This window comes from Vespula pensylvanica, chromosome 2, assembly GCF_014466175.1.
Source record: "Vespula pensylvanica isolate Volc-1 chromosome 2, ASM1446617v1, whole genome shotgun sequence".
Lineage (NCBI taxonomy): Eukaryota > Metazoa > Arthropoda > Insecta > Hymenoptera > Vespidae > Vespula > Vespula pensylvanica.
In genome coordinates this window covers 18,139,044-18,166,203 of record NC_057686.1, presented here as the reverse complement: position 1 = coordinate 18,166,203, position 27,160 = coordinate 18,139,044, and the positions used below count along the sequence as shown (strand labels likewise).

The 27,160-nt window shown below is 30.1% G+C and overlaps 6 protein-coding genes and 2 long non-coding RNA genes across 19 annotated transcripts; 3 read left to right on the top strand and 5 right to left on the bottom strand.

Annotated features, from left to right (window-relative positions):
- The first annotated feature begins 65 nt into the window (after window positions 1-65).
- Window positions 66-3,412, top strand: LOC122637636 (1,4-alpha-glucan-branching enzyme). The gene is made up of 10 exons (XM_043829898.1): window positions 66-285; window positions 382-551; window positions 717-964; window positions 1,038-1,247; window positions 1,326-1,633; window positions 1,711-1,911; window positions 2,067-2,419; window positions 2,695-2,879; window positions 2,951-3,239; window positions 3,353-3,412. The coding sequence occupies exons 1-10, from the start codon at window positions 173-175 to the stop codon at window positions 3,358-3,360; spliced, it is 2,085 nt and encodes a 694-aa protein (XP_043685833.1). The 5' UTR covers window positions 66-172; the 3' UTR covers window positions 3,361-3,412.
- Window positions 3,413-3,538: 126 nt separating this feature from the next.
- Window positions 3,539-4,775, bottom strand: LOC122637496 (mitochondrial import inner membrane translocase subunit Tim29). Its single transcript, XM_043829652.1, has 3 exons — window positions 4,234-4,775; window positions 4,047-4,148; window positions 3,539-3,982 (listed from the first exon to the last, which is right to left on the bottom strand). The coding sequence occupies exons 1-3, from the start codon at window positions 4,376-4,378 to the stop codon at window positions 3,597-3,599; spliced, it is 633 nt and encodes a 210-aa protein (XP_043685587.1). The 5' UTR covers window positions 4,379-4,775; the 3' UTR covers window positions 3,539-3,596.
- Window positions 4,776-5,495: 720 nt separating this feature from the next.
- On the bottom strand, window positions 5,496-7,015 carry LOC122638050 (dr1-associated corepressor). Of its 2 annotated transcripts, none has more exons than XM_043830668.1 (5): window positions 6,807-7,015; window positions 6,484-6,556; window positions 6,272-6,365; window positions 5,991-6,170; window positions 5,496-5,921 (listed from the first exon to the last, which is right to left on the bottom strand). In XM_043830668.1, exons 1-5 carry the CDS (start codon window positions 6,846-6,848, stop codon window positions 5,624-5,626), a joined length of 687 nt encoding a protein of 228 aa, XP_043686603.1. In that variant the 5' UTR covers window positions 6,849-7,015; the 3' UTR covers window positions 5,496-5,623. The 2 variants fall into 2 exon arrangements, with proteins under 2 accessions (XP_043686603.1, XP_043686604.1); XM_043830669.1 differs by having other exon boundaries at window positions 6,484-6,584; window positions 6,807-7,005.
- Window positions 7,016-7,397: 382 nt separating this feature from the next.
- Window positions 7,398-8,917, top strand: LOC122637882 (translin-associated protein X). Its single transcript, XM_043830377.1, has 2 exons — window positions 7,398-7,728; window positions 7,921-8,917. The coding sequence occupies exons 1-2, from the start codon at window positions 7,710-7,712 to the stop codon at window positions 8,787-8,789; spliced, it is 888 nt and encodes a 295-aa protein (XP_043686312.1). The 5' UTR covers window positions 7,398-7,709; the 3' UTR covers window positions 8,790-8,917.
- LOC122637880 (aprataxin and PNK-like factor) lies at window positions 8,843-11,109 on the bottom strand. Of its 6 annotated transcripts, none has more exons than XM_043830374.1 (6): window positions 10,886-11,109; window positions 10,717-10,791; window positions 10,330-10,512; window positions 10,018-10,217; window positions 9,625-9,765; window positions 8,843-9,543 (listed from the first exon to the last, which is right to left on the bottom strand). In XM_043830374.1, the coding sequence occupies exons 2-6, from the start codon at window positions 10,729-10,731 to the stop codon at window positions 9,195-9,197; spliced, it is 888 nt and encodes a 295-aa protein (XP_043686309.1). In that variant the 5' UTR covers window positions 10,732-10,791; window positions 10,886-11,109; the 3' UTR covers window positions 8,843-9,194. The 6 variants fall into 6 exon arrangements, with proteins under 6 accessions (XP_043686309.1, XP_043686306.1, XP_043686307.1 ...); XM_043830371.1 differs by having other exon boundaries at window positions 9,625-9,927; window positions 10,886-11,108; XM_043830372.1 differs by having other exon boundaries at window positions 9,625-9,927; window positions 10,330-10,506; window positions 10,886-11,108.
- Window positions 11,110-13,597: 2,488 nt separating this feature from the next.
- On the bottom strand, window positions 13,598-22,160 carry LOC122626993 (WD repeat-containing protein 20). Of its 6 annotated transcripts, none has more exons than XR_006326768.1 (5): window positions 21,294-22,160; window positions 20,325-20,507; window positions 18,385-19,776; window positions 16,467-16,623; window positions 13,598-16,186 (listed from the first exon to the last, which is right to left on the bottom strand). XR_006326768.1 is itself a non-coding variant. In XM_043807680.1 (4 exons), the coding sequence occupies exons 1-4, from the start codon at window positions 21,561-21,563 to the stop codon at window positions 16,115-16,117; spliced, it is 1,917 nt and encodes a 638-aa protein (XP_043663615.1). In that variant the 5' UTR covers window positions 21,564-22,160; the 3' UTR covers window positions 13,598-16,114. The 6 variants fall into 6 exon arrangements, 4 of the variants coding, with proteins under 4 accessions (XP_043663615.1, XP_043663616.1, XP_043663614.1 ...); XR_006326769.1 differs by having other exon boundaries at window positions 13,598-16,182; XM_043807680.1 differs by lacking the exon at window positions 16,467-16,623.
- Window positions 22,161-23,099: 939 nt separating this feature from the next.
- LOC122626994 lies at window positions 23,100-23,830 on the bottom strand. Its single transcript, XR_006326770.1, has 2 exons — window positions 23,396-23,830; window positions 23,100-23,204 (listed from the first exon to the last, which is right to left on the bottom strand). It is a non-coding gene; the product is annotated as an uncharacterized LOC122626994 (long non-coding RNA).
- Window positions 23,831-25,775: 1,945 nt separating this feature from the next.
- On the top strand, window positions 25,776-26,979 carry LOC122626995. Its single transcript, XR_006326771.1, has 3 exons — window positions 25,776-26,171; window positions 26,430-26,507; window positions 26,944-26,979. It is a non-coding gene; the product is annotated as an uncharacterized LOC122626995 (long non-coding RNA).
- The last annotated feature ends 181 nt before the right edge of the window (window positions 26,980-27,160 follow it).

Below are 27,160 nucleotides of genomic sequence, written 5' to 3'. Positions count from 1 at the left end.
TGACGAGATGTCACTGTAATCGCGTTTTCTTATTGGTCGTCTCATAGCTTATATATCAGCTGTATGTGCACTCCGGGTTCACCTTGGCACGTCATTCACGCCCGCTTACGCGCGGGTTCTGTGAGGGTATTTTAATTTAAGTGAATTGTATCTGCCGCATGAATTTCTTAAAATGGGAGGAAAATGGTCAAGTATGGACCCTCTGCAAGTAGAGGTTCCAGAATTACAAGCCTTTCTAGAAAGAGATCCATATTTGAAACCTTATGAAAAGGATATACGCCGGAGGTATCTTTATAAATTTAATCGTATTTTCGATCTATCTTTCAGTTGCTTTTATCTTCTTTATTTTATATAATATATATGTTATTTCATTATTTTTAGATATGCTTTATTTAAAGATTATATAGAAAAAATAGAAGCGGGAGATGGTAATTTAAAGAACTTTTCAACGGCTTACGATATATACGGAATACACATTAATAAGGATAATAGTGTAACAGCAAGAGAATGGGCACCTGGGGCTCAAGAATTATTTTTAACAGGAGATTTTAGTAAGTAATTTATCTTCGTTTCTAAATTTTCTAAATTTATATATATAATATATATGTGTGTGTGTGTGTGTGTATGTGTGTGTATAGATATAGATATAGATATAGATATAGATATATCTTTTATCTATACTATCCTTAATTAACATCAACTTTTCTTTTTTAAAGATGGTTGGGATAAAACTAAAACACCATATAAAAAACTGGAGTATGGGAAATGGGAATTACATTTACCTCCAAATCCAGATGGAAGCTCGCCATTAAAACATCTTTCTGAAGTTAAAATTATTGTTAAGGATCATAATAATGAATTATTGGAAAGGCTTAGTCCTTGGGCCACGTATGTAACTCAACCAGCAGATCGAAGTGAAGGCACAACATTTAAACAACGTATTTGGCATCCCAATCCTGAAAATGTTAGATTTACAGATAGAATATATATTGTAATTAAAATATATTATATTTATATATATTCTACTTTTCCTATAGGTTTACAAATTTCATCACCCGAAACCAAAGAAACCGGAAAGTCTTAGAATATATGAATGTCATGTTGGTATTGCTACACAGGAATTACGAGTTGGTACATATCTAGAATTCGCTAAGAAGACAATTCCACGTATAGTAAAACAAGGCTATAATGCTATACAATTAATGGCTATTATGGAACATGCTTATTATGCCAGTTTTGGATATCAAGTAGCTATACGTCTTCTTCTCTATTTAATTTAAATATTTATATATTTCTATACAAGTTTCCGCATTAAAATTAATTAGGTGACTTCATTTTATGCGGCTTCATCTCGATATGGTACACCAGAGGAATTAAAAGAATTGGTAGATGAAGCTCATGCTCATGGTCTTTATGTATTATTAGATATGGTGCATTCGCATGCTTCAAAAAATACTTTAGATGGGTTAAACATGTTTGATGGTACAGACAGTTGTTTCTTTCATACTGGTAGTCGTGGACAACATCCACTTTGGGATAGTAGATTATTTAATTATGCAGAATATGAAGTACTACGCTTTTTACTTTCTAATTTACGTTGGTACATAAGCGAATATGGTTTTGATGGATTTAGGTCAGAAAAATTGATTTTGTTTCATTATACATGTTAGTTACACGATGTCAAATATTTATGACTTACAATTAACACAGATTTGATGGAGTCACATCAATGCTATATCACTCAAGAGGTTTTGGGCAAGGTTTCAGTGGCCATTATGATGAATATTATAGCTTGAACGTTGATGTTGAGGGTGTGGTTTATTTAATGTTAGCTAATCATATGTTACATGATATATATCCTGAAATTGCTACAATAGCTGAAGATGTTAGTGGAATGCCAGGTGTATGCAGGTATTAACTCAAATAAAATTGGATATTTACACAATATTATTACATGTTCTTCGCATAAATAAGAAGTTAATGAAAGTAAATGATAAAGAAAGTCTACTATTTATAAGCATGATTATAATAATGTATTAAAGATATATTTATACATAATTTTTAAGACCAGTCGCTGAAGGTGGTGTTGGATTTGATTATCGACTAGGAATGGCTATACCTGACAAATGGATTAAATTACTAAAAGAAACCAAAGACGAAGATTGGAATGTGGGAGACATATGTTGGACATTAAGTAACCGCAGATGGATGGAAAAGACAGTTGCATACTGTGAATCTCACGATCAAGCTCTTGTAGGTGATAAAACAATAGCATTTTGGCTCATGGATAAAGAAATGTATACACACATGAGTTCATTGAGTCCACCAAGTAACATTATTAATCGTGGTATAGCTCTTCATAACATGATCATGCTTATCACGCATTCTTTGGGTGGAGAAGCTTATCTAAATTTCATGGGTGAGAGTTCTTCTGATAAGTGCTTCATATAATTATCTTTACAAAGTAGGTTCTTTATAACATAATTTACATTTTCATTTTTCATCTTTATTCTTATTATAGCATATATATCACAAAAAAATACTTATAATTAATTTCTTTTTTTTAATAAAATACTAAAATTTTTAATTTAATTTAATTTTAATTTAATTTAATTTAATTTAATGTATAAATACAATTAATAATTTCATTTACTATTTCATTTACTATTTAAAAATTAATTCATTTGCACATAGGAAATGAATTTGGACATCCAGAATGGCTAGATTTTCCTCGAGCTGGTAATGCAGATAGTTATCATTACGCAAGAAGACAATGGAATTTAGTGGATGATGAATTATTGAAATACAAGTTTATGAATAATTGGGATCGTGATGTGAATAATTTAGAAGAAAAATATGGATGGTTACATGCTAATCCTGTATGTGTTATAAAATTCTCTTGTTATAAAAATTTGTTTTAAAAAATAACAAATATTTGCAATGATTTCAGGGATATGTTAGTTGGAAGCACGAAGATGATAAATTAATAGTTTTTGATCGTGCTGGGCTTACATTTGTTTTCAATTTTCATCCCACAAAGTCTTTTGCTGATTATACGATAGGAGTGAGACAGCTAGGAGCACATAAAATTGTATTATGCAGTGATAATACAGAATATGGAGGTGAAAATCGAGTTGATAATAATGTAAAACATTTTGTAAATCCTGAACCATATTCTGGTCTGCCACATAGAATGATGATATATATTCCTTGTCGTACAGCTATAGTATATGCTCAAGGTACATATAATGATAACTTATCTAACAATATATATATATATATATATATATATATATATATATATATATATGTATATAATACTACATTATTAATAATTGTAATTTATTTTTAGAAACCTAATATGAAGTATGAAGAAAATATATTGCATATATTATAATCCTATAAATTTCAATGATGTAGTTAACATAAAATTGTATTTTTATAAAATATTATCTTTTATTATATAATATTATTCTATGAAATAATATTCTGTAATTTATATTATATTTTATGGGAAACAGAAATAAGAAAAGAGAAATTTTTAAATCAAAATTGATTAATAAAGTTATATTTACTGTAAAAGCTAGTATATTTAATTAGTATATAACATCAAATTCTTTGGTATTTATATCATAATCGATCATTTTTCTGTCTAATATCCACCATCTATCTAAAAATCCTATATCTATTATTCTTTCATAAAAATTTAAATAGCGTGGTTTTAAATAAGGACAGACAGCTTTATAAAGAGAACATTCTTTGTCATAATTATCTAACCAAATTATAGATAATATACCCATACTAAGTCTTCGTATAATACCTTCATTGTAATACTTTTCTAATATTTCTACATGTTGTACCGATATTTCATTACGAATAGTTTCACCTACTTGCATTAATTTAATAGCATTTTCTAATAAATGTTCTCGAAAAGAATCTTCATCAGGGTTATGTTTATATAAATAATATGTAGATCCTAAAACTTAAATAAGAAACAAATGTTATATTTATTATATGATCAATATTAAATATATACATTAACATACCCGTACTATATATCGATGTGCGTATAGGATGTGATTTACAGTCTTTTATAGTCTCAATAGTAACTTCTTTATAATCTATATATAAATTTTTCCAATAATTTCCTGTAAACAGCAATATAAATTCATGATTTAAAATAAAGAAACATATTTATTTACAGAGCGATTAAAAATCATTATAAATTCTTACCCCAACGTTCTAATATAGTTCCTTTAAATTTTTCGGGCATTCCATAATTCTTTACTGTACTAATAACTTTATTAATTTTTAAGTAGAATGGATTAAAAATTAATCTAACTTTTTCACCTAATTGAATAGAACTTCGAAAATTCATGTTAAATATTATTTAAATAATACATTTAATTAAAAAATAATATAAAATGTATTTTATCAAATATTAAACTCTTTTTAACAGATTAATATTTTTGTATTATTTGTAAAAATGTCAGATTATAGAAACACTAATTTTAGGTTATTTTCAATATTAACCTTTATTCAATCTTTGGCACATGTTATGTCCCTCTCTCTCTCTCTCTCTCTCTCATTTTCTCTCTCCCTCTCTCTTGTTCTTTCTCCCCTCTCTTTTGCTACGGTCACAGTTAACGAATAACATTATACATGGATATTTCTTACAATGTAGAACTTATTATGAATTTTACGGATTAATGAGGAAAATAAATCTAAATATTTATTAAAGAAAATCTGAAAAATGAAACAATGAAAAAAGGATAATACAATGATTATCATATAAAATTGCTTTGTAATATTGAATTAAATAATTGGTTAATTATAAATTATTTATATAAAAATTGAGAAAAAATAGAATTTGATAATAATTGTTATTATTAACTAGATTAATTAATTCATAATAAAATCAGACCAACAATTTTATGTTTTATATTTAATGAATAGAGTTCTATTGAAATACATTACATATGTTGGTAATTAATGACATTGGAATTTTATAAAATATCTTAATTGCAAAAGAGATAGATGAGACAATTGACTTATTTCTATTATATCTAAACATTTATTACTACTCCCCGATTCAAAACAGATAAAGATTTTACAATATTGAACGGGAAATAAAAAATTATGATAGAATGAAAATATTCCTTTTAAGTGAATATAATAGAAAAAAAAAAAAGAAGAAGAAACTAAAGAAATTGGTAAATATACGATATTAAAATGACTAACTGGAAGAAAAAAAAAAAAAAAATGGCAAAACAAAAACTTTGAAGAATTTTAGAAAGGAATTAATTAAACAAATTCATGAAGTGCAGCATTTTTTTAAGAGATTTAAGGATCTTTTAAAAATTATTATATTAAAAAATATTTAGATTTAAATAAATAGTAAGATGAGTAAACAAACATGTTCAAAATATTCTCAAGATGTAATTAGAGCTGAATATAAAAATGTATAACCCTACTTCAATCAGAAACCACAATCACTTGATGGACTTAACATATTATTAACAATTTAAAAATATGTATGTGACATGTGTTACGTATACTTAAATTTTTTAAATATACTAAAGTTAGTATTACAGTTTATACTGTAAATTGCTAAACAAAATAACTATGTATCATAATCTTCATCGATACTGGCAGTATGAGTAAAGTTAGATATCGGATGATTTGTTGTACTTGTGTCAGAATTGCTACTTGAATTCATAGGATTGACCTCTGTATAAAAATTAGGTTGATTAATCTGAAATGATGCAGGTACAGAAATTTGGAACTCTGGAGCTTGGGGTGTAACTTGATTGACTTTAGATATTTCGCTTGAAACACTGATATTTGAATTTGCTATTCTTCCATCATTTCTCCAGTTTTTATTTTCTGCATTTGTATCATTTGATACCAAGCTTTGAGAGCTAGAAAAAAGAATATTGTTAAAAAATTATTGAAATAAAAAAAAAGTATATTATTATAAAAGATTATACCCTTGATCTGAATAACACGCTACAGATGGACATGTAATTGGATTAGAAACATTTATATTTATTGGGGCAGGAGTTAAAGGTGGTGTAGGAACTTCTTCGTCAGGTCCTACTACATCTGGTAAACCTTTCACTAAATCTTTAAGAAAATCAAAGCGACTTTCCGATAGAATACATTGTTTCCTAGAAAGTATAAAATAACGATGCAAGTTAGTTAAAATATATAATAAAATAAATATATAATTGTATCTAATACAATATTAATAATTATTTAACTTACTTACATATGGGATGGACTTAAGGTCTTAGCATTCTTGGCACTTGTAATTTGCATAGTTTTTGTAAGTAGCGAATGTACAAATAGTTCTAATGTTCTAGGTATATACATGGTTAAGGTGAAAGTTAAAATTGTAAAAATGTATATTCATAAAAAAAAAATTAAATCGCTGATATCATTAAAACATATTATAATAATATTATATATGAAAAAGGATATAGATTATAATTGGTACTGCTTGAGCAACTTTTCCTACTTCTTCGTCGGTCTGCATAATTTTTTTAATACGACCCTGAGATGCATTTTTTAGGTTAAGTTATCTGTACAATTTTGCAAGATAGCATGTAAAATTATACTCGATGGATAAATAAATTAAACATTAATCTTCGTTTCAAACATTAACTTATATCATCTAAACATTCATGTTATTTTAATCCGTAATATAACTCTTAAATGTGTGTTTTAAGTAAAAAATAATTCTTCTATTGTTTTTATACTTTATTGTCAAACAATACCACAATATAAAAATATTTTATACTTACCGCTGGGAAACGTGCATTATATTTTTTCTTTTTACTTGGCATTATAACTGAGAATGTTATTTATTTGACGATTTTTCACAAAACCAAAAGGAAATACACAATTGATGAAAATAATCGTTTATATATTGCTTGCACCAATCGACGCGTTCCAAACCTTGATAAGCATCTCTATTTTCGATAACTTATAAAACAATTCGTGCTCGTAATATTACCGTTTTTTCCATCGATATTATATTTATATGATATAATGTGTTCAAAAATTTTTCATTCTTAATAAATGTTTTTTATATCGAAATTTTGCAAATATTATGCAATAATTTTCTTCTCGAAAAAAAGTTTTTCTGTTTCAATAATTTTTAAATTTAATTCAATTATTTCTATTATCAAATTTTTCAAATTTTGATCTAGTCGCTTTTGTATAGTATCAATAACGGTATTAATTTAATAAATAAATGAACTGATAATCATTTTTGTGTAAAGTACATTAATGATAATTCATATAAATGTCAAAAAACTATAATTTTAATTATCAAAATAAATATTTGACAAACTTGTTCTTGGTTCGTTCTAATTGGCTATACAAGTCGCGCCAATGGCACAGTTACTGCTTGTATGTGCTCATAAGTACTTACGCATATTTAAAAATCATTAATTTGTTTATTAATTCTATCATATGTATATATTGAAATTTTAAGAAATTCAAACATTTAATTGAATTTTTTGTTTAATCAATCCTAGTTAATCTCATAGCGAAGAATTAATTACATTATTAAAGATGTGTATATTATAAACTGTGATCAGCTAACATTGATGTTTTATTAGTAAGATAAAATTTGGCGGCACGATTCATTACTTTTTATGATTTATTTTTGAATTTATCGCAATAGAAAATTTGAAATATTTATGATGTCTCAAGGAAAAGGTATGATAAAAATATGAGTATATACATAACCTCTTTAACCTCTTTACGATGTAAACGTAAAGTTAATTTTTATAAAGTAGAATTTTTTTTTTAATCAATTTTATAAAGACAGTTTATGTTATATTACTTAAAGAAAATATCTTTGTATATAGTATACTCATCAAATAATTGTTTTTATATTATTCTATATAGCTGGTAGGAGAATTCGTGGATATCAGTGTAATAAAAACAAGATCAATGTCGGAGATAAAGGAAGAGAAATTTTGGAAAGTATAGATGAGAATAATTTCGTCATACAACAGTTTCGATTATATTCCAATGAACTAGATACAAAACATGATAAATTTGAAAAACTTGTTAAACTCGGTCGAGATATTACAATAGAGAGTAAAAGAATAATATTCCTTTTACATACCCTTGACAAAGAAAGTAAACGAGAATCTGTATTGGGAGAAGCTAAGCTAAGACTTGATAATATGGGGAAAACCCTCTTTAAAAATATTGCACACGAGTTAGATGGTCAAGATATTTATCAATATCTTAAAGCATATAGAGTTGGACTTGAAGAATACATAGAAGCAGTTACATTCTTTCAATATTTACAATCTGGTTCTATGCAAGACTGGATTGAGTTAGAAAAGTCATTGATTTATCCAGATTCAGATAAATCTACATCCGCTTTGCAGAATTGTGAATCACCAACAAAAATAACAAAAATAGTAATCACTCCGAACGAATACATTATGGGTATAGCAGATTTAACTGGAGAACTTATGCGAAAGTGCATTAATAATTTAGCAACAGGAGATATAGCTAGTTGTTATCAAACTTGTAATTTTGTTAGAAATATGCACAAAGGATTTCTAGGATGTACAAGTACTTTCAATAAAGATATGGGTAAAAAATTATATACGTTAAAACAAAGTTTAACTAAAATGGAAAACGTATGCTATACAATAAAAGTAAGAGGATCTGAAATACCTAAACATATGTTGGCGGATGTTGCCATTATAGCTGCAGAGGATTACATGGGTGACGAAGACGAAGGATATCAGGTCTAATGAAAACTAACAAAAAAGTAATATAATTATAAATAACTACACACACGTATTTAAATAATAATAACAATGATAACTGTGTAATATTTTATATCTATATTTACATAAAATAAACATTATTTCGATGGTAAGTGACAATGTTAATTTTTTTAAATTTAAACAAATAAAAACGATTCACCAAATAAAGGTATTTCTGTTGTTCTTCATAGATCTAAATAATGACAATTTAATGTCATATCATATACCAAATTTCTAGATTGAAATGATTATAATATCACTGATAAATTTGACGTATGTAATATTTTTTCAAACTGAATTAATATATAGTAGTTATTACATAAATAAATAATTTGTCTGTACACTATATGTAGTCAACGTTTCACCATTTCCTTTATTATCTTAATCAGTTCAAGATTTAGAATCTTCAATATCACTTTCATTCCAATCACTTTCTATACTTTCTACATCTTCTACATCACTGTTGGTTTCTGAAGTGTACTCAGATGGTTCATATTCAGATTCATCAACAGATTCATCTCCTGAGGATATTTCTATCACAGATTCATTGTCACATCTTGGTGATCGTACAGGGGTTGGCGCTCGACGTTTTCGCATAGTGGAATGCTTAAATTGAGCTTTGTGTCGTAGATTTTTGCGATAGCAATGTATACCATAAGGACACTCGGGCCGTTCATCGACTTCTTCGAAATCGGGATCACCTGGATGACTGAACTGAACTTTGTGATGTGGATTCTTTCTAAAAATAGAATTTAGATATATAATAAAACAAAAAAATTTTGTTATAAAAAATATAACGACATTGACAAAATCTATGTACCTATAACATTTATCCTTATAAATACATTTATTTCTTTTTGTTTCTACTTGCTCAGCACCCGATACACTTGCTTTGTTTTGTTCGAGTGTTGGTGAAGAATGCACATCCTGTTGTATTAAAGTATGTGAGTCACCGCAATCACTAGAATGCATAACATGATCCTGTTTAACATTTGCTTCAACTTTCTTTGACTCCTCTTCCTGAATATTTGAATTTTCTTTAACAAGTGTAGATTCTTTAGGTAAATCTGGATTCTCTGCCATCGATATTGAATCGAGAATAGTTTGATTATTCTCTGGCGAACTATCATTCAAAGGGAACATTAATAAAACTATACTGCCTTTTATAATTAAACTTTTGCTTTCTTTACAAATATTTATAAAAAAAAGGAACCTAGCATCCATATCCTTGGAAAATGTAGACATAATGATACTGCTCCCTTTGCTTAAGATAGGCATCTCTACTGCTATAGGTTTAGAATCTTTATTATCTTGAGATTCGTTACAACCATCGCCATGCGAAGCTATAGACTTTGGAGATGTGTCGAAACATATCTTTTTATCCATTGGTTCGAATGGTATGTCGTCTGTACACTATGCCATAAGTAATATATATCTGTGTATATTTTATCTAATTTAACCACTTACAATATCTATGAAATTTGACAGTATAAGCAAATCAAAGAAACAATCAAGAGGTAATAACCTTTCTTTTTAGTAGATGATTATGTTTTTCCACCGTTTCAGACATTGTTATAATTTTAAACCAACATTTATCTGATAACAAGGAACAAATATCTCCTGGCTTAATAGGAACAGCTGTACCTAATTTAAGAAGATGCCATCGAGACGATCCAGTAGATTTTATATAACAAGGTGAGACCTGATACTAATAACAATTTTCTAAGAAATCCTTATTATTATTAATATTATTATATATCTTGTAACAGTAGATAATAAAAATTAAATATATCATACTTTTTTGATCAATTTATTTGTGAAAGTATATTCGTTAAGTGTATTTGAAATATATTACGAGTATATTTTGGTAAATATTTGAAATTTTGATAATATCTACGTAATTGAATCTTACCGGTGTCAAGGTCATATCACCACTTGGAGATAAATTGATCGTTACAGCATGTTTAATGGTCTGTCCATTATTTGACTATAATCACAAAACAATAGAAAACTATAAGTATAGTATACTAAAAGATATATGTACGTATTAATAGTATTTTAATAAATAATATAAACCTAACCTATTACAAGCAGTGTTTATAGATATCAAACATTATTCCAACCTCTTCATACAAGTGAATTTATGTACAACACACGCATGTATAACGTCTAAAATAAAAATAAAAAGAAAAGAAAAAATATATAAAAATAAACAGACAATAAAAAAGAATTCAGGAATACACAAAATTGTATGGTCTGTACAGCGTAGATTAATGCGTATGAACACAACGCGTGACGTATATTGGCCAAGTGCTGCCACCATCGAAATTTAGTGAAACTAATTTTCACTATATCACGATACACTTATTATAATAATGCATTTCACTTTTCTCTCATCGTGCGTACACGTACACAACAAAATCACCAAAGTTTTGTAAGCAACTCGATAAAAAGTAATTATAAATAAAAATAAAAAATAATTTAATGCGATAATAAATTACGATAATAGAACTTTTTGAAAAGTTGTTAAAAAAAAAAAAGAGAAAAAAGATGAAAGAAAAATCGACGCAATAAAAAATATTATCAAAATATTATAATAGAAGAAATGAAAACAACATAAATCCGTGTACTCACTCCTGTAACACCATTACGACCAATAATATTATTTCCTATTTGTAAATTTGCTATTTGAAAGAGATCGTTTTCGAATCGGATTATTTGCAGTTTTCTCATCCTTATTGCCCATCGGTTTTCTTTGTTATATATAGTCGGCTTTTAATAAGCGACTAATCAATTTTTTTATACCGCAAAATAATGCTACGTGACATTTTTCTTGACATTTTGTTTACTATGTGAAACAAAAAAAATACTCAATGAAGTTCTCGAAAGTTGTTTTAAGACAGCTACGAAATGCATGAATATGCGTATGTGTATGCGTATATGAGTTGAGTATGCGTGTGTGTACATGTAAATGTATATTTCGTATACTATATATAGCTATAATATATATATTTTCTTCATTTCTCCTGAAAGGAAAGAGGAAAGAGATAGTAGGAAAAAAAAAGCGATAAGGTAAAAGATAAGGCTTTCTATGATAACAATGAAATGTTTTTCATTTATACTTACAAAGAATGTACACTTTTATAAACAAGGAGAAACACGTTGAGAGAAGTACTAAACAGTACAGATTTGATGCCCGATCTAATCGTATCGAATTTTTTAGCGTGAAAAAATGACATAGAAAAATTGGCCAAATTCAAATATTCACATTTATTAATAATACGATATATAGATAATGTAACCAGCCAGATGTGTCTTATAGATTTGTTGATCGGAACTTCATAATTGCATCGAGAAATTTTCCTATTGTGTATTTTTCGAAGCATAAAATCGCGCATTTTGTTTTAGTTTTATTTATTATTTTTCTTTCTCTTTTTCATTTCCTTCCGTGTTGTCAGGGAGTAGAATATATTCGAATAATAATTTCAAATTAATTCTGGTCATCTACGTGCATATATATAAAAATTATCATAAAATATTGCGCATCTATTTATCGAAGATATTTTAATTACAAAGAAAAAACGTACAAAGATATTTATTAAAAAAGCAAAAAAGAAAATTTCAAATAAATGTATCTTGATCGATCATTAGTCTTCGAAAAATAAAAAGTAAAAGAATTAAACTGATTAATGTATAATATGTTCGTTTGTATGTATAACAATATCCATATATATATATATATATATATATATATATATATATATATATATATAGGATATCTCTAATGAAACGTCCAAATTTCATTATAAAAAACAAAAAAGTCAGGACATTTCATTGCAGACACCTTGTATATTTATATGTATCATACATACATACATACACACATACATACATACATACATACATATATATATATATATATATATATATATATATATATTGTATGGATTTTGCGTTGAAATTTATTATTTTAAAATCACACGAATGATTTTAATATATTGTTGAAAAAATCATATTTAAATCGATTGAAAAAATCGATTGAAAAAAAAACATATATATCGATAAAGCCCTTTAATTTTTATTAAAGTAGGAACGTTATATATATATATATATATATATATATATATATATATATACACATATATATATATAAATAGATATATCGCAATTTTCTTTCTAAATCAAATACAGTCTAATATCTCCCCATATAAATCTCATTTCAGGTTAGTCCTCTTCAGTCATTGCTAATCGATTGCACTCTTAAGTTTAATGATTTGGTTTGGTCTGCGCGCGACACAATACTTTTTAAATCGTTTATCTCTCTTTGTCATCTTGGTATAATTATTGTTTCTTTTCTCTTTTTTCTCCTTATCTCGCATGTTTCTTTTTAACTCCCCCCACCCCTTTTCTTTGTAGGTAATTCGTATACCTCTTATTCGTTTTTTCTCGTACGCTTATCGCGCGTACACATACGTACACATATACACGTACATACAGCAGGCACACATATACATTCTTCTATTTCAAGAGCGATCGTCTAGCGTTAGAAAAAAAAAAAAAAAAAATACGAAAACTATAACGAGAAGAGTACTAATTTATTTTCTTCGCAAAGTTTAAATCTAATTGCATATATATATATATATATATATATATATATATATATGTATGTAATCATATGCATGTAAAATATGGAAGAAAAGATATTCAAATCTATTAGATTTTGGATATATACCCCGTAGATAAAATTATACTTTGTTCCATGAAAAATGTTTGTATTTGTTTTCTTTCTCTTCGTAAATTTCTCCTCACTCATTCATTCATTCCTATTCACACGCAGCATCGAGAATTTCTATGCATATACACATATCTGGATTGCACAAAAATTGACCTTCTTTTTTTGAATAATTTGTAAATGACTATAGATAAAGCTTAAACGCATTTTTTACACACATATAAAAAACGTAGAATATTTTTGAAAAAAAGAAAAAAAAAAAAGAAAAAATTCTTGAATAATTGATATACACATACGTGAAAGTATAAACCATATGTTTTTTTAATTAGAATTTGAGAAACAATATAAATTATTGCATGTAGTTGAATAAAAAATCATTCTTTCTCTCTCTCTCTCTCTCTCTCTCTCTCCTTTTGCGATATGGAATGCAATTTGCATAACGCGTAATCGTTCATATATGCGAGATACACATTTGAATTCTCTGTGTGTGTTTCACGTCCCTGAAATCAATTATGAAACTTGTTTGGTCCAGTAATATTTAAAATCTCTTGTCAATTTGCAAATAAATAATGTTAAACATATTTACGCGTTATAGCAAATACTTATTGGTTTAGGTACTATTTTAATCGGAAACGAAAAAAAAAAAAAAAAGTATTATAACACATTTTTTTTCAGCAATTATTAACGATATTTCCTCTCTTTCTTTCTTAAATGTAAATACGCTAGAAAAAATGCCTCCCACTCTTGATAAAAGTCGACATATTGTTTTATATGTCGTCATGTTCAAGCTATAAAAAGGAATCATTGTTAACAATGCGGATAATCGCTATATGTTACTATAAATATTTTTTGTTTGTTTGTAATTATTAATTATTATTAATATTAATTATTAATATTATTATTTATTATATTACTTATTAAACATTATTAATATTATTATTATTATTATTATTATTATTATTTAAATTAATAAATATAACATTCGCTCTATAGAACGTTCAGTTCGAAATACTGTTTATTCTTGAAATTTTCCATACACCTATCGGTCTCTAGCATTCAGAATTTTTCTTCTCATCTTGGTACACTTCTGCACCTGAGAACTATATGGTAGCACTTATAAAAGCTATCCCCGAGTTATGAAAAATAAAACAGTAATATTGTGTCGTAGTAGCTTTTCTTAAATAATCCATATATACTTTGTATTTCCAATAAATCTTTCAGTAATAATGTTACATAGGAGTTTAAACGACAACGGATGCGAGCTCAACATAAAATAATATGTTTGAAAAATGAATGACGTTATGTAACAATTCGATGCACTTGCAATACGCGTTATGACAGAGTATAAACGTATTAAATTATTATCTTAATATCAAGTCGTTAATGATAATAGGAAAGCAAAGCAAAATGTTTATTCGGTATAATATCACTGCAATAAACATTGACGCTCTATTGATCTAATTAATTTTGCATAAAAGTATTACCTGACATGTAATATTAAGGCCATAGATGAAATAAACTTCATTATGTTGTTTCTATAACGCGTAATTCTCAACAACGTTTGTTTTTGGAATGATCGTATTATATGCAATCTATGTATGTATATCTTATAGCTCTCAGGTACAAAATTATTTTTCATGTATAATCTTTTTTTATTAACTGTACATTTATGCACGTTGCTATGCAGTAGGCATATTCCTTATAGAACTTGAAACGGAAGGAGCCTTCTCAAAAATTTTCTTGATTATCCAAATTTGTCAAAGTTATTACATTTTATTCGTTTACTTTGTCGATAAACTAATTTCAAAGAAAAACATTGAGTTAATGCAGGCATTAGATTCAAGTTCAATGTACAATATTATATCTTGTACTCGTTTATGTCAATGTATAGGAAAAGAATGTATGCCGATGTTTGACAAAGAAGATACCTAAATCAAGATATTCTATTTCAATTTAGTTTTTCAGTTTCGTCTTATTTACACATTATTCTGACTGATTACAATAACTTTCTATTCAATTCTTTTTTATTCTTCTTAAATATATATTTTCAAACTGTACTGCAGTATATCTTCAATGAACGGTAAAAGTACAAACGTTCTCACAGACACGGAACTTTCTTCTTATTGAAAGAGTTCTCTCGATAGAAACTCTTATAGATAAATAAACTTCTATTGGTGGAATGACACAACGGTATAAGTCTGCAGTATAAGACACGAAATATGCATACATATATACATGTATACACAGTTTGATTCTTCCATTTTCCAATTAATATGTTCTTATAAAGATTTTTATCAATATAAATTTGATGTTAATCATTTGTCTTACGAGTAAAGGAGATAAAGAAAATGAGAAATAATGCACGACTTTTAGCATACTAAATGAAGAGGAGGTGCATCAAGCCGTATAACGATTTTCTCTATGATCATTGAACTATACTAGAATAATTTTCACTTGGCCACACGTAATACAAATGACGATAATGAGTGTGTGGTTGTAATTCTGGAAATTGCAATGTATAAGACGATGGGACGTATTCGTCATGATGATTTGATACTACATTTGTATCAGACTGTGGCTATACTATAGTACCTCCACCTTCTGCTGGACTGACAACGTGTAGGGCATTACCAACCTGTCCAATGCCTGGCTGGAATAAAGCAAAGCATAGATTATTTAAAAACGTATTGTTACATTCTAAAATTGTTTCGATAAATTAAGATAACTATCTCCTATTCTAATAAATGAATTGGTGCAACAGTAGCATCGAAAAAGGTTTTCAAAGCTCAAGTTTTGTAAAATATAAGATGCCTCGTATAGGCACATTGAAATAAATTCTAAGCTTATACTATGCTCTATTTATCATTATATTATGCTCTATGATCTAATTAAGCAATAAACGAATGAAAGAAATGATAAGTCATACGTACCATGCGATAACTCAGGGAAGTCGCATCCATGATTCTCTTGCATCAGCCAAAGCATTGGTACAGAACATTAATCTTTCCGATCAAAGTAAAAAATTAATGCCCCACCGGCTTTAAGAAACAAGCGCAAGCATCTTCCGATTAAATTATAAGACTGTCACTATAAAAAAAGCAACGCACTCTATATGAAATTTATTTTCAAAAACTGTGACTGGTTAAATATTTGTAAAAAGATGAGTGAGCACAGGGTACTTTCAAGACACAAATGCTGTGTGCAAAGTATCAGGAAACTTAATTTGCTACATAATTCATAAATTCATAAATTTAACATTCCTATAGCAATAATGTGATCATGCGAGATATAAGAATGCAAAGATAAGGAGAATCGTAAGCGAACGCCCTTTTGTTTCTTTCTTTTTGTTTCTTCACGAAACAAAAGTTTCCTGTATAACTTTTGCATTGCACTTGGTAACAAAATTCAAGCAGGAAGCAAGCAGCAATTTTTCATTCAACTTTTTTGCTTTATTGTACAACAAGAAGGCAATTCATTGTTTTCAACAAAGGATTAAATGTCACATTATCATAGTTTGGGACAATAGTTCAGCTAAATAATTCGTTGGTTCTCTATGATTGGCTAAGCTAAGCTAATAACAAACATTTTATAGAAGAAAAAGAAGGGTTTAAGGGGCCTGCCCTGTTACTAGACCTCATAGAGCGCAAATAGCGTTATGCATCTCGACGATGCAAATTAAACATAAATATATTTTATTTATAATTCATCTAATGCAATTTTGCTTCGATATTCATTTTGAATATATTTTGACCAGACGATCATTAGGCACAGATATAAATGGAGGTCCATACTATGAATGAACAGACCTTGATGATATGCAAAATCTACTTTGTATTATGTTACCATTCGTAACATCCAACTTTGTATGAATATAGAAAGATGTAGTTACCGTTAGTATGAAATTTAAATTACATAACTTCATTGTTTCCTTATAGTAAATATATTACTGCATGAATAAATCTGGGCATAGCTACTAACGTGATTGCTAACATTCTCATTCTCATTCTCATTATCGTTATCATTAACATTATCATTTTCATACTCTCATTACTAATTTAATGACGATTACACGTATTGCAAGCAATTAAAAATATCGGATATCGTTTTAAAGCTTGGAAGCAAAAATTTAAATATAACTTTTCACATTATAAAACCAACAACACAAAAAATATATAATATCAAAGAACTCTATTCTTTTTGACAATGCTTCTTCTTCTTCTTCTTCTTCAAAATTTTCCAACTTAATATTTATCGACATAAAAATTTGTTGTTCACTCATAGTAATATTCGCCTCTATGTTTCTGTAATTCATATATACGTACGTATAATACAGATTTAGAGAAAATATTAATTTTTTAATGCTTCCTCTAATGGCACCTTCTAACACTTATTAACTACAGTGAACGAGGTGCGGTAAATAATTGGCCTAAACACGCAATCCCATCTATTTACGCGTATGTCATATACAAAGAACACGGAAACGTGAAAATGTTGACCTATGACCTTCAACTATAACATTACTCTCTTGGAATCAATTCTATATTTACATTGAATTTTATAGATCTCTCCCCTGCTTTAACAATCCTCTCAGTGAGACTGGTGGATAAGACGAAATAAAGTATTAGGGATCTTTAATGGTTCTTTCAAGGTAAAGAACCTAAAATTATTTCTATTTACATAGAAATTGACATATCGATAATTAATAAATTCTACTTTATGGAGTTATCTCAACAATTGGGAACAAGTTACACATCAGAGATCGTTAGATCGCAAGGAATTGATATTGGTGTAAGGGATACTATGATGGTGTGGCCTGTGCAGAGTGTTGTTTATGGTAAGAGGACCTACCATGTGACCCGGTCTTGCCCATGTATATACGTATCCATCTTGACACGCAGTTACGAAGCAATCTTTCCTAAACACTAATTCAGTCAATCTCTCATGCGCCAGCTTTTTGCACACCAAGGGCTGAAGGACTGGGCACTCGTCGAACCTTGGACAATAGGCAGTTCCTATTAATCTCATTGGATCGTCCATCACCGAACTGACCTTCTTATTTGCACCTACTAAACTTGCACCGACACTGTTCATATTACTACTCGCATTCGAGTTGGTGCTCGTTTTTTCGCCACTATTGTTTTGCACGATCGTGCTATTAGATGCACCACTACCTCTCATAGTGAGGCTAAAGTTCCTCTTGTGATTATCACCCTTACGTTCACCAAAACCAAGACCTGCTAGCCTCTGTGTCAACGAATTTACAGTAGACACTGCTGTGTTGGTACTCGCGCTATTGTTACTACTTTCATTATTACCACTCACGTTTTCCTTATAATTTATATTATTTGTATTATTGAGTTTAGAATTGTTCAAATGATGATTAGCCATTGAGCCGTTACCGCTATTGTGTGTCCCCGACGAAGAGAAGGTAGTAGAACCTGCGGCGGAAGGTCTCTGCTTAGGACATACCGGCTGCCTTAATATATCTTCCGTGATGTCCCACAAACACAATTGGGTGTCTTGCGATACGCTACCAAGCCTGTAACACGTACCACCTGGCACTCTCAGTTCTGACCCACTAGAGTTCCTATTAGAATGAACTCCTTGCGAAGTTGTCGACAAACGATTTGACTTTTCATGAAAATGATTATGGTTATTATGAGGCATCGTTTCATCATCCGATCCGCTAAAGTCAGGGTCTTGATCTCCGTACGACGTGGTATATGGATCAAACGCAACAACGCTCACCCAACTATGATGACCTTGTCCGCGGGCTACCACTCGTTTTTCATGAAAGCTCCAGATCGTTACAAGATCGTCTTCTCCTCCAACAACCACGTACCTCCCGTCAGGCGACCAACATACGCACAAAAATCCACCAAAGTAACTTCTAGCGGATCCTAAAAGTTCCATTTTATTATATTGGAATACTCGAAGAAATCCATCTTGAGAAACAACTGCCAAATTTGAGCCGCAAGGGCTGAAGGCAAATTCATTTATGCAACATCCCTCTGCACCTATCACCCATCTGTATAGAGGGTTCCTGGTAGATTTTGCCTTACAAACGTATACGGCGTAACCATCGCCAGACATAAACGATTGATAGTGAGGAGCTGTCGTTCCGCAAATAAGTTCCTCATTATACAGATATAGCTGACCAGAACTATGAGAGACCAAGAACAGATTATTTGAACCAGGAACCCATTTTATGCAAGTTACCTTACTTTTGTCTATAAGTCTCTGAAACAGAAATTATTACATATTTATAACGATTATTCATATAAATTATTAAGATAGAATAGACTCTTTCTTAGTAACACATCATTTTTATCTTTAGATTATTTACATGATCATATTATTTGTTTATAAGAAAAATGAGATAATATCAGCAAAAGAAATGCAAGCAAAATATTCTATATTTGTGTACAGTTATTACAGCAGGACAACGTAACATTACATAATAATGCCTATCAAACTTAATTATTTAATTGGATTCTAATCGCATCGATACAGAGCAACTCGGATCATTTCATGAAATAATTTTAGCTATGATCATCCACATCGGCACATCGAAAAATTTTATAAACCGTTCGACTGTTATTAATTTTCCCATTTATTATAGAGATATCTTTTAGCTAATGGTAAACGAAGTAAAAGAAATGCTCAGAATTAAAGCAAACGAAACATTCATAATTGCTGATTTATCAAAATTTTCTTATAATAACGTATTAATTTGTACGATCTAATGTAAAAAAAAATATTTCAATTCGAGAAGAAACAATACATACATCTTCGTTATACAATTTACTGAATTCTTGTTTTATAGGGTCTATCAATTGTATTTGTCCTGTAGAAAATCCTACTAATAACGGTGCACTATCTGCCGTCGCTGTAGTTTGATTAAAATTGTGGCAAGTCGGATTAGTTCCTTTGTATGTTTTCTTTTCCACGGGATTGTTCAAATCCACAGCCTGAAACATTGAACTTTGCATCAATTTACTTTGAGCTTATCAGGAGACAATGTCAAACAACAGAATATAAAAATATTTCTTCTATAAACGATTAATTCGATGACTTTATCAGAAGGGATATGAAAGAGTTCGAGATTCATAGACATAACTCTGTACTTCAAACACGAAAAACAACATAAATTACAGATGAAATCTACTTAGACATATATTTGTTTCGGTTAGGTCTTGCATCAGGCTGGAAAAAAATAAGAAAATGAAAAATTGACAACGATAGATAAGTGATTTGGCAAATAGGAATCATATTATAAAAAAGGCGATTAGCAAAGCGATATTAAAGATTAAACGTTGAAATTCTTAAGGCATGGAGACGTCGAGCAAATTAGTTTATTCGGATCGACAAAAGAGGAGGCGGTGGTGGCGGCGGCGGCGGCGGAGGAGGAGGAGGAGGAGGAAAAAGAGGAGAAGGAAAAGGAGGAGAAGGAGGAGGAGGAGGAGGAGGAGGAGGAGAAAAAGGAAATGCAAAAGTACATAAGAAGATGAACATAAGAGAAATAAAAATAAAAAAAGACAAAAAAGAACGAAGAACGAAATAGCCTGGAAGGAGAAGGTACGAGCGTTGACGAGAGACGCAAAAATGGAGCCGATTCCGCGACTCTCGTGCCAAATAGACTTTTTCGAGGTTAGGTCGGAACGGTCACTTGTTTGGTCCTCGACGAGAAAAATGATCGGGTGTTGAAGCAGGACAATAAACAGGATAAAATCAATGTGGCAATGGGAACGGCTTACCTTTTTGACACCACGATAAACGTAGACATAGAGCTCCTTTCCGAAATTAAAACACATTCGGTCGTCGTGCTCTTGCGTACCCGAGGGATTCGAAGAGTCTGGCAAAGTGACGAAGGATACCCTGACGGACGCACTCCCTTGGCTGTTGGTGTAGCCGACCCTGTTCGGCCTCGAGTATTCCGACAAGGTCATCAGCTTGTACGTTCCTTCCCGCGTGGCGAATTGTGTTTTCAAGACCTCCTTCCCTCCTCCATCCAGCTGCACAGCCATCTTACCACCAACGGTACGACGGAGGAGCTCATCAGACACAGGGAAGAAGCGTTCCTCGGTTTTTCTTGCCTTGGTCCCACGCGACGTCCAGCGACGTCCGTCGCGACGGTCTCCCTCTCCTTCCTTCTATACTTGCTTATCCACTCCCCTTCGCACCTCTCCTCTCTCCTTATATTCTTTACTCCTTATTCTTACTACAGATAGCACACCTCCTGTATTCGGGGTGTCAGCCCCGTCGACACTGTGGACACGTTTTTCGAAGCTCCTCTATCACGCACTCTCTCTCTCTCTCTCTCTCTCTCTTTCTTTCTTTCTCTTTCTCTCTCTCTCTCTCTCTCTCTTCCTCTCTCTCTCTCTCTCTCTCTATCTATCTATCTATCTCTATCCCTATCTCTATCTCTATCTCTATCTCTCTTTCTCTCTCTTTTTCTTTCTCTTTCTCTTCCCTTCCTTCTTTTTTGAAAATCCGTCTCTTGAATACACGACTCGCCGGTTGGAGCCTGCTTCTATGTACATATATGAACACTGCACTAAGGGCGCTCCAGCTACGACTTTTCTACGACGACGACGACGACGACGACGACGACGGCGACGACGGCGGCGGCGACGACGGCGACGGCGACGACGACGACGACGGCGACGACGACGACGACGACGACGACACCATACATAACTGCCTCTCTGCGTTTACGAGCCGCAGCTCGCACTTCAACCCCGTATCAAAACGACCAAGTGCCACCGAGCTAACCTCCCGAATATTTATTTATCTTTATCGTCAATATTTTTGATTTTCTTCGATATTATAGATATAAGATTCTTCATTAAGAAAAGAATATTATACATAAAGGGGAAAAAGAATGAAAAAGAAAAGATACAATTGTTATTTCACCTTTGAAAACTTTGATAAATAAACGATATTGCGTAGCGGCGCTACCTCCGAGAATCTAGCCACTACCCGCTCGTCTACTATCCACAATATTTCGTTTCTCGTGTCAAAGCTTTCATTCATAAAATCAGCATCGTCCTTTCGCGCTACGGGTACTTATATGTACGTTCACGAAAAACGATCATTTTTAAGAGATCATCGTCTTATGACGATTGTTAACTCTTTGTGGACCGAACACCGATACGTTTTATTTTGGACTTTTTCTTATTTTAACGAATGCTTATTATTTTCCTTTAAAATTATTTTTCGAGTCATAAAACATTGATATATATATATATATGTATTGACACGTATCTATGATATATGTAGATAGATAGCATCGTTTTTAAGATAAACTCTCTTCTTACTTGTATCAATCTTTCTTCGAGCAATTATACGAATGTATGTGCGTAAACATTTTATTACGACAGAGTAGAAATTGTTGTACAAATGTGTGTGTATGTATATATATATATATATATATATATATATATATATATATATAATTATGTACGTACATGTATATTATGAAAGAAAGGAGAGAAGGAGAGAGAGAAAAAGCAAACACATTTTTTCCTTTCAATAATAATCGTACCAATAAATTATGACAATTTTCCTTAAAGATTTTATCGATATCTCAGATTAATCTATAATCGCACATTACGAAAGCGATTCCATTGCATCAGCAACAGCATTGTCGTCATCTTCTTTGGCAGCTGTCGAACATTAAAAGAAGATAGATAGAGAGATAGAGATAGATATAAAGATAAAAAGAGAGAGAACGAGAAGTAGACAGACAAACAGAGACAGAGAGAAAGAGAGAGAGAGAGAGAGAGAAAGAGAGAGAGAGAAAGAGAGAAACGATAAATGATCGTCAGTTTAGGAGCGTATCATCTCGTATAGTTACCATTTATTATCGTTTCCATGACTTTCACTGATTCTAAATCATTCGCAACCCGTTTTATACGTTACTGGTGGCGCCTTGATAATATTAAATGCGCGCGCAACAACTTCGTTCGTTCGTTCGTTCGTTCGTTCGTTCGTTCGTTTCGAGACCGAGAGCTTTTCAGCCCTGTCAGGAAGCGGATATTTTGTAAACAAACGACACCGAAGGATTAATTAATTTTACCGTTCTTTCCTGTTTCCCCTCCTTCCTTCGCCGTAACCCCTAAACACTCTTGCGTATTCATTAACATTCTCGCTTATCTTCTTTTCCTCTTTACATTCGCTGTTTACGTATTAATTATTACCAACCTGTTTTTCCACGTGTACTTTGAAGTATACGAACTTTTTTTCTTTTCTTTTCTTTTTCTTTCTTCTTCCTCGTGCTATATATTGTTATTCTATATCTTTTTTTTGTCTCTCTCTCTTTTTTTTTTCTTTTTTTTTCAATTACGACGAAGTTCGTAGAAATTATTATTTTTTTTTTTTTAGTAATACTAATCATCAAAAGGAAAGGATCGATTCGTTTATTTCTTATCAAGTGATTCACGATCATCGGAGAAATATACTAGATAAGCACGACAGAAGGTGGTGAAGAAATAGAGGAAAAAATGTTTGACTGCGATAATTTATCTCTCTTGTATAATACGCTCTCTCTCTCTCTCTCTCTCTCTCTCTCTCTCTCTCTCTCTCTCTCTCTCTCTCTTTCTCTCGATTACGCGGTCAAACTAGAACTATGCACCGAGAGAAGGCTGCCTTTAAATACAACTTCCGCTTTCTAAATGATGATCAACTTCCGTAACGGTAGTTACTCTTATTATCGATAAAAAGTCAAATGGCGGCATAGCAGGCTGGGTCTGCTTAGATGATCATTTTAATACGTTAGGGGAGATCAATAATATTTTGATCTAAAGTTCCTGATGATCGTGAATGATCTATTATACTTCGTTGATCCCAATAAATTAAAACCACCCTCCTCTCTTCACCCCTAGAAAAAATATTGAAATACAAATTAAAAAGAAAGAAAAAAATAACATTGTTATATAATTTTTATAAAAGTTAATAACAATAATAATTTTAACAACTATTACTATTACTATTACTATTACTATTATCACTACTACTACAATACCAACAACAACAACAACAACACAATAATAGAAACAATAATTAAATTGATAATGTAATCAATAGGATATTAATCGAAACGGTTTCGATAAAACGAATCGTTTCTAAGCTCTAAACAATACGATTAGAATCACGAAAATAGTAATGCTCGTATATTATTACACAAACAAGCGTACGATATTAGTATGAGCTCTATACACACATACGCACATATATACATCTGCGTGCGTATAAATGATCATGGTCACGACACGATGCCATGAGCCATGAGAAAGAGAATAGATTAGAATGAATGTGTCTTTGTAGAAGAACGTATTAGCTAAAGAGAAAACCAAAGTGTCTTCTTATCGTGAGGCATCGAGTTTGCTGACTACTAACTTTGTCTGTTTCAGAAACGAAGATAACATTTTTTCTTTCTTTTTTTTTTTTTCCTTTTTTCTTTTTTTCTTTTTTTGGAATATATCATAATTATTCGAAAACGTGTTGACAATTTCTTAATTAATCTTAATTAATATTATGGCTTATGTTCTCCATATCCGATCAATCATACGATTATTAATATACATTTTCTTCCTCTTGCGTATTGTTGATCTATAAATCAAGATATAAAATTATCTTTTTTTGTTTTTTTTTTGTTTATTTTACGTCAAAAGTTTCGAATGATTCGATCATCATTCGAAAATTGAAATCTAATGTAAATATATTAACAAATTGATAAGAACTCCTTATTTCTAAATAGAACGGTGGAGATTATATCTATGTAAAATTTCCATTAGATAGTAAAAGTATATTTACTACGACGGAATACCAAACATGTAAGTATGTGCGTTTTATTGCAATCGAGGTTAACGTGCATTAGAGAGGAGAACGCATTTTATAATCGCTCTGTTTTATGATATGGAATCTAACTAGGATAAAAGAACGTCATCTCTTAGAACTAAATTGAACTATTTAGTTGTTTTAGCAAGGATTTGAACCTTTTCATTGTTTTTTTTTTTTTTTTTCTTAATTATTAACCTAATTCTAAATCAATTGTAAACAATTTCAATGTTTAATCTTATCGATATTTCTATCGAATATAGTAAATATTTTATATATTATATATTAAAAATATATTTTGTTATTTGTAATATTTGGAACAATAAAAATACAATACGTACATACGCTCGCGCATATATACACTCACGCTTAATGTACATACTTTGTAGAAAATAACACAGAAAAATTTCATATAGATTTATTTTTTAATAAATGTTCGTTCGTTCGTTCGTAGTATTATAAGCAATATTTCATGATAAACTTTGATCATTTATAATTTCTAAAAATTTCCAACGGTAGATATCATATATTCTAATTTCGTGTTCGGTTGAAAGATGGCAATGCCTTCACCCTTAAAGAATACATTGAGGATTTATCTTTCGAATGAAATATTGTCCCTTGTATAACTTATAGTTGGATTAAAATTTATATGACGTTCTAATCGTCGAGATAAGACATATGTCAGATATTTAACTGGTAAATTTATTGCTTCGGTTTGTTTCAAAACAAAAAAATTTATATTTTTTGTATTACTAACCTCACAATTCAGCTGTAATTCCTGGCTTGACCCATACGTACGTGTATAAATAACTTAATGTGTGTGTGTGTGTGTGTGTGTGTGTGTGTGTGTGTATAAACTTATATACATACATAGATTCATATCGTTATTTTTATTACTGTTTGGAATTTTTCCAATTTTATTTTCCTTTGTTGCTAGTAATTAATGACTGGAATTATTTTATTGTCCGTCATTATTCATTTTGAATAGATATGTGATGGGTGGAATTATTGCGTTACTCAATTTTCACAAATATTTTGTAATAAAATTACAGTCGACTGGAAACTCAATGACATGAAAATTTGGACGGAATTTTGGACAATTGCCTGAGATATAATATTTGATGTAAGAAGTAAGTACATATGTCTTCTATTCAACATATACGCGTTTATTACGTGTCCTACATAAACGTAAGTGAATATGTAACATCCTTACTTCAAATGTTACAACAGAATTTATTTTCTAACTATTATTCTGAGATTTCTTTTTATTACATTAATCAAATAATTAATTAATTAAACAATTAATCAGATAATTTGATATTATAATCATATTATTAAATATTATAATATCTAATAATAAATGATATATTAATTATTATAATCATTATATATTAATATAATAATTGAATAAATCTCACTTTCCTCTCTTTCTCTCTCTTTAAAGTTGATAAAAGTCGAGCAATTATTTTATATATATTTTTATGATAGATTTTCTATGCTTTTTTTTTTTTTCCTTCGTCATTCTATTATTTACAAATATTAATAATAGTTTTACTAATTTTACAGCTTTCATTACGGAACATAAAGAAAATAAATTACATCGCTTTCTCTCTCTATTTTCTGGATTGCGTATTTAAAATATTGTAATCGTACAAACATAAAAGAAAAATCATAAAAGAAATCATAAAACAAACATAAAAGAGAGATGCTTGAAAAAGCTCGATCCTACTGAGTTTTATAAAGTTAGAAGACCTTCGTGAATCAGAGTCTAGGTCTTCCGAAT

Coding starts and splice junctions, on each gene's coding strand:
- LOC122637636 (XM_043829898.1), top strand. CDS start 173: ATGGGAGGAAAATGGTCAAGTATGGACCCTCTGCAAGTAGAGGTTCCA. Junction 286..381: donor GAAAAGGATATACGCCGGAG/GTATCTTTATAA, acceptor CATTATTTTTAG/ATATGCTTTATTTAAAGATT. Junction 2,880..2,950: donor GATGGTTACATGCTAATCCT/GTATGTGTTATA, acceptor CAATGATTTCAG/GGATATGTTAGTTGGAAGCA.
- LOC122637496 (XM_043829652.1), bottom strand. CDS start 4,378: ATGAATTTTCGAAGTTCTATTCAATTAGGTGAAAAAGTTAGATTAATT. Junction 4,149..4,233: donor AACTATATTAGAACGTTGGG/GTAAGAATTTAT, acceptor TGCTGTTTACAG/GAAATTATTGGAAAAATTTA. Junction 3,983..4,046: donor CACATCGATATATAGTACGG/GTATGTTAATGT, acceptor TTCTTATTTAAG/TTTTAGGATCTACATATTAT.
- LOC122638050 (XM_043830668.1), bottom strand. CDS start 6,848: ATGCCAAGTAAAAAGAAAAAATATAATGCACGTTTCCCAGCG. Junction 6,557..6,806: donor ATAATGCACGTTTCCCAGCG/GTAAGTATAAAA, acceptor AATGCATCTCAG/GGTCGTATTAAAAAAATTAT. Junction 6,366..6,483: donor AGCAGTACCAATTATAATCT/ATATCCTTTTTC, acceptor CCATGTATATAC/CTAGAACATTAGAACTATTT.
- LOC122637880 (XM_043830371.1), bottom strand. Junction 9,928..10,017: donor TCCAAGGATATGGATGCTAG/GTTCCTTTTTTT, acceptor TTTGAATGATAG/TTCGCCAGAGAATAATCAAA. Junction 9,544..9,624: donor TATAAGGATAAATGTTATAG/GTACATAGATTT, acceptor TTCTATTTTTAG/AAAGAATCCACATCACAAAG.
- LOC122626993 (XM_043807679.1), bottom strand. CDS start 21,563: ATGGCTGTGCAGCTGGATGGAGGAGGGAAGGAGGTCTTGAAAACACAA. Junction 20,508..21,293: donor TTTATCGTGGTGTCAAAAAG/GTAAGCCGTTCC, acceptor TCAATGTTTCAG/GCTGTGGATTTGAACAATCC. Junction 19,777..20,324: donor GTAAATTGTATAACGAAGAT/GTATGTATTGTT, acceptor TTTCTGTTTCAG/AGACTTATAGACAAAAGTAA.